Source organism: Vulpes vulpes, chromosome 1, assembly GCF_048418805.1.
Source record: "Vulpes vulpes isolate BD-2025 chromosome 1, VulVul3, whole genome shotgun sequence".
In the NCBI taxonomy this organism is placed as follows: Eukaryota; Metazoa; Chordata; class Mammalia; order Carnivora; family Canidae; genus Vulpes; species Vulpes vulpes.
Window position 1 is genome coordinate 62,838,451 of NC_132780.1, and position 6,000 is coordinate 62,844,450.

General features: G+C 34.4%; 1 protein-coding gene across 17 annotated transcripts in view; it reads left to right on the forward strand.

The window, feature by feature from the left end:
* Window positions 1-5,445, forward strand: part of FAM184A (family with sequence similarity 184 member A) — a 107,041-nt gene extending 101,596 nt beyond the window's left edge. For 8 of the 17 annotated variants that reach the window (XM_026002408.2, XM_026002411.2, XM_026002409.2 and 5 more), the window contains 3 exons: window positions 547-651; window positions 3,370-3,572; window positions 5,104-5,445. In XM_026002408.2, the coding sequence (XP_025858193.1) occupies window positions 547-651; window positions 3,370-3,572; window positions 5,104-5,185 (390 nt within the window). In that variant the 3' untranslated portion in view covers window positions 5,186-5,445. Of the gene's footprint in view, window positions 1-546; window positions 2,822-3,369; window positions 3,573-4,365; window positions 4,491-5,103 lie in introns of those variants that run through there. The other 9 variants (XM_026002410.2, XM_026002413.2, XM_026002415.2 and 6 more) reach the window with 6 other exon arrangements.
* Window positions 5,446-6,000: the final 555 nt, after the last annotated feature.

Consider the following 6,000-nt stretch of genomic DNA (forward strand, 5'->3'; position numbering starts at 1 on the left):
TACATTTATAATATTGTACTGTATTTATAAAAAAAAAAAAAAAAAAACAGCATTTAAGTGGACCCGTGCAGTTCAAGCCTGTGTTGTTCAGAAGTCAACTGAACATTGAGGTCTCATAGGGGATAAGGGAAGATCAAATGTATTTCCAGTACTGAAGAATAATGATGAGTCAGTGTCACCTTTATAGAAACAACAAAAAAACATGCACACAGCTCAGCTCCACAAATGTAAGTTAAGCTACTCAAACTGCACAGTTACCCCTTTGGAACAGAGATGAGACCAATTAAAACATTTAGATCCAGTCTTAGAGGAAAAAGTTATTAAAGGGTGGAGAAGAGCCCCAAAGCATATGGTTTGAAAAGTTTTGAAAACCTTCCCACCCACAGTCATTACGACACTGGCAGTCAGATCTAGAAATCTTTGATGAACAAGGTAGATAAATCTTCACTAAAGTTTTTATATTAAATTTTGAATGAAATGGCAGTTAAACAGTTTTAAATTTTCAATAGAAAATGTCTAAGTGATGTTTATAATTCTTTTGCATAGGAGGATAATAAATTTTATCAGCTGGAATTAGTCAATCGAGAAACTAACTTCAACAAAGTGTTTAACTCAAGCCCTACTGTTGGTGTTATTAATCCATTGACTAAGGTATGTGCTGTAAACACTGTAAAATAGGGATGTAGTTTAAAACTTGCTTAAAATTTTTAATAGAGCAGCATTAGATAAACCTTCCAAACAGTGTTTTCTCAAATTTAATATGTAGATTTAAAATCTGTGAAATCTTTATATATACATTTTCAAAGAATAAGACTAATATTTTTGTTAAGAATTAAAACTCCTTAGTTTCTATCATTTTGTTTTTCCTATCTCCAAAGAAAACTAACATCATTTTCTTGGTGTTCACTGCCCTCTATGGGGTCCTGAAAGGTACTCCAGCCCTGTATACCCAACAGGTCTCCCTAACTTAGAGTCTAAGGTCTGCCATCTTACTGGACCTTGTTGCCCACCAGTCTTTGGAGAAGGGCTTTACTTCAGTCTTAGGACCTTTCTTTGAACCTTTCTTGACAATTAAAACTGAAGATGGCCTATCCTGATACTTTGTTACTCCTAGGACAGATAGAAGAGCTTTGTCGACAAGTAAAACGGACATGGCTAAGTCTTATACAGCCTTGTACTCCAGCTTCCCATGGCTCCCCTCATGGTGCTTTGGGTGTAGGAGTTATTCAGCTGCACGTTTCAATCACGTTTTCTATAAGCAACCACAAATAAGTGAATAAAGCAAATAATGAAGAATAAATAATTACTGGCTTCATAGGGATTACATTTCTTTTGGGCAGTAATCAGTAGTAGAAATAAACTAAAGTACTACTGCTAAAGCTATTTTTTTAATTCAAATTTAATTAATTTGCTCATCATGCCTAATTTCTATTAGGCCATTAAGCCAGAAATTTTTGCTTTTAGTGCTCCTAAAAACTTCCCTGTTAAGAACATGGACTCTATCCTTACTTCACAAGTTAAATATTTTATGAAACAGAATGACTTAAAGTAGGGACATGGAGCCTAAAATACTGCCTGGCACATCAAAGGCTCTCATAATTGGTGAATGAATTAATATAGTTACAGTTTTTGAGTTCATAACTTAGGGTGAAATAAGTATGTATGTATGTACGTACATATTTAATTTATTCATGAGAGACAGGCAGAGGGAGAAGCAGGCTCCCTACAGAGAGCCTGATGTGGGACTGGGTCCCAGGACCCTGGGATCATGACCTGAGCCAAAGGCCAACGCTTAACCACTGAACCACCCAGGGTCCCTGAAATAAGCTTTTAATTACAAAGCAAGATTACAAGACTTGTTGAAACAAATAATAAAAGGAAACTATTTCTAATATATTTTTTTGGAATTAACATTTTTAGCAACAAAACCATTATTGTAGATTTCTCCAAAGAGAAACCTAAAGTAGGTTTATTTATGCCCTCTGGTGACTAGAACGAGATAATGCAAAAGATGATCTTTGTTCACTTTTGAATGACCTCAGCTTTAATAGTTGTGATTCTAGAAAACGTTATTCTTTCTTTCTTTTTACAGTTATGGTAAAATAGACTCTTTGTCAGAGACTGTGATTCACAGAATATGACCTAGAAAAAGAGGGCAATGTCTAGGTACTGAGATCATTTCTTTGTAAATAAAGGGAAAAAGCCAAATAGATTAGGGTACTGTTTTTTTAAACAATTTTTCAAGAATAATTTTGCAGGAAAATATTTTATAAGTTTAATTAGCACACATTTAACTAGTAAAAGACAGTATTAAAGATATCTTGCAGCATGTTAAATTTTATTCTGCACAGCAAGATGATGCTCATTGATTCCAGAGGTCTGAATAAAATACTTGATTTGTAAGCTGATAGGTTTTGATAATCTGATTGTATTCCTCTTGCTACTGTTAGTTTTGAAGACCAACTAAAAAAATTTTTTTAATATGGATCACTTTTGTTTTATAACCTTTAAATGTTTCTAAAAGATTATGAGCCAATTAGTGATACCACCAATTGGGAGATGAAACAGTTATGCAAATTTAATTTTCTCTCCTCAGAAAGATGGTACAGTGAATTTAAAACCAGCTATTTAGGGATCCCTGGGTGGCGCAGTGGTTTGGCGCCTGCCTTTGGCCCGGGGCACGATCCTGGAGACTCCAGATCGAATCCCACGTCGGGCTCCCGGTGCATGGAGCCTGCTTCTCCCTCTGCCTGTGTCTCTGCCTCTCTCTCTATCTCTCTGTGACTATCATAAATAAATAAAAATTTAAAAAAAAAAAAAACCAGCTATTTAAGTCAACTTTAGGTCTTAAGTAGGAATGTGGGATATATTTCAAACTACTTTGCCAAGCATTTTTCCATTCCCTTTTTTTCCAGGCAAGGACTGCCTCTCTTTGACAGAAGGTTAAAAGTTCATGGACTTCCTTTTTAAAACTGTTTAACTTTATTACCTTCTACTCCTAATTTTAGCCCAAATCTACTTAATGTCGTGGTATCTGCAAGACCTGCTCCTTCCCCATTTCCTCCCAGTATTCCTTACCCTGTGACATTCTGTCCATCTCCTCCCCTCCCCACGAACACCCTTCCTAAGTATTTCTTCCTCATTCTTTCTGGCCCAGCAGCATGTCTGTCCGTGAGGATTCCATGTAGATAAAGAACACCTCCAAGGATCCCCAGACCACACTTTGGGTAACACTGGTTCATATTAACATCCCAATTTAACAGAAAGCCTCCAAAATTTTTCCATGCCAAATTTATATCTTCTACTATTCCTATTTTCTTACTTGTCATAACACAGGGACTGTCCTCACATGTGTTATTTTTAATGCAGCAAAAGAAGAAGAATGATAAGTCACCAACAAACAGGTTTGTGAGTGTTCCCAATCTAAGTGCTCTGGAATCTGGTGGAGTGGGCAATGGACATCCTAACCGCCTGGACCCCATTCCTAATTCTCCAGTCCACGCTATTGAGTTCAACAGCAGCAAACCACTTCCACAGCCAGTGCCACCCAAAGAGCCCAAGACATTTTTGAGGTGAGCGCCGTCTCACCAGCAATTTTTTTTCTTTCTTGAGAAATTTACCTTCTTACGTTGCAGAAATTCACTGCTTTAAGAACAACCTAGAAAAATTATTACTGTGAAAGATTTTCCAAATATATTTATCACTTCTCTAGAGAACTCCTTTTTGGCTCTTAAGATTTTTTTTCTAGTTTCTTGTCAGTTTTTCTAGATGCTGAAAGAGGTGCTGATGTAATTCGTATGCTTAGAATTTTAATATTCATGGATAGTTGCTTCATTTGAATATTGTAGCAAATTTTTCACTAATCACCTTTATTACAGAATTTTTTCATACATTTTTTTTCACTTTCTTGTTTACCAGGCTTATTTACAAATATATAGATAACTGCCAAAATAAAAAATATGTAAGCTCTGGGAATTTAATGATATACATATAAAAATTTTTACAATTGATATTCCAATTTTAAGTAAACCTCAGATTTGATTAAATGTATTTACAAGAATTTAAATGAAACCAAATTGTTTATCCATTAAATAACATCAGAAAGTATTGTTGTTTTAAGTTTACCTTACTATTACTGATTCTATGCTACTTTAATTTTTTTAACTTATTCCTACTAAATTTCAGCAGTGTCACAGTAGTCTTACAGGTAGACTATCTTTTTCTAGGGTAAGTGATGACATAGTTAATGACTAATCATTTTAAGTAGAAAAATAGCAAGAATAAAAATAGTCAAATATACTTTTGAATGTGTCTCCTGCTAAATATTTTGTGTTGCTTATTTCCTTTGTGCATGGGTATGTTCAGGTATCAGTAAGATGCATGTGCATGAGCTCAAGGAACTTGACTACTGGAATTTCCATTACACATTGTTGCGTGCCTTGTAATTTCCCCCAAAGACGGTAGGGATTCTTTTATTTTCTCAACTAGCCCAAAGAATATTTAGTTAGAATTAAGTTTAAATGATATAACTATGAAGATGGAGGGGAAAGTGGCTTACCATACTCCTTTCCCCCTGGAGTATTTGCTTATGGAATTATGAAAGTTTAATGTAAATATACATGTAGTAGAAATACCATACCATGGCTTAGTTATCTAAGTTATATTTGAGGACACATCTGTCAGAATCAAATGCTTGTGTCAGATCCTGAAATTTAATTAGGTAGAAGAGAAAAAGTGCTGAAAAAGAGGAATGTTATCTTGTTCTTATTCCTGACAGTTCCTCCTGATTTTTTTTTATTCTAAGAAGGTGACGTTATTTTTATCAGCTGTCTGGTTTTGGGTTTTGTTTTTTTTTGTTTGTTTGTTTTTGTTTTTGTAATTATTTTGATGTGGCTCCTCCTTCACTGACTTCATCTGAGCTGCTGATGCACTCTCATGCTCTCATGGAGTGGAGAACCCAGTCTAGTGTAGAGGGATCTACAAAACGCATCTAACCCAGGGAAGCAGTTCTGGTCATCTATACTGATGCTTTTTGTGTTTTTCCCTTCATTTTGCAAAACAGCTTAATGCTGGGTTACATGTCTCTCTTTTTTATGAATTCAGTCCTCCTCAGAGTGAAGCTTCCCCGGTGGCTTCTCCAGATCCCCAGCGCCAGGAGTGGTTTGCCCGGTACTTCACGTTCTGAAAGAACTGTGTTGGCAACAGCTCTGTGTGGACTATTACTAAGAGCATGACCTTATACAAACCATTATGTGAACAGGCTTTCCTATGTCAGACACTGTGAATGAGAAAGTATTTGTCTAATTTGAAAATACACTATTTCCTGTGCTATTTATTGGAATCACTCTACTATATTATGTGTGTAATTATAACAGTTATTTTTATTTGAGATGGAAGAGTCTTTAACCTTTATAATTACTGCATAATAAATTTTGTTAGAACAAACAGTGCTTTTCATCTTTTTCTAGTAAGCTTATTAGACTTTAAATTTTTTAATTTTAGATAAGATTTACAAAAAAGGTATTTGCTAAAAAAAGTTTTACTGCATAATAATAAAATATGAATAAAATATCAAATTATTTGACCTCAATAATCATAACTAAATCGGGCTAGGTAAACATGAATAAATATAAATATATTATAAATATATTATAACCTACTAATTTATTATATATGACTATAACTATAAACTGTGTCCTCTAAATGTACAAGACTATGATGAAAACACTTGTAGATATTATAGACTTTCAACTACATAAAATACTGCTGACTTATTTATATTTTAATATTCTAAGGATCTGGAATGTCTAATATAGTTAGTATCTATGATTAAGATGAGTTATGGCCAAAAGTTATTTGGTAAAGAGACAGTCAGTTCTATCTTAATTTGTCTTAAAAGTTAGTGGGTGATAGGCATTCAGGAATGCACTGGGTGTTACATGCAACTGATGAATCACTAAACTCTACCTTTGAAACTAATACGCTATAATGTTAATTTTT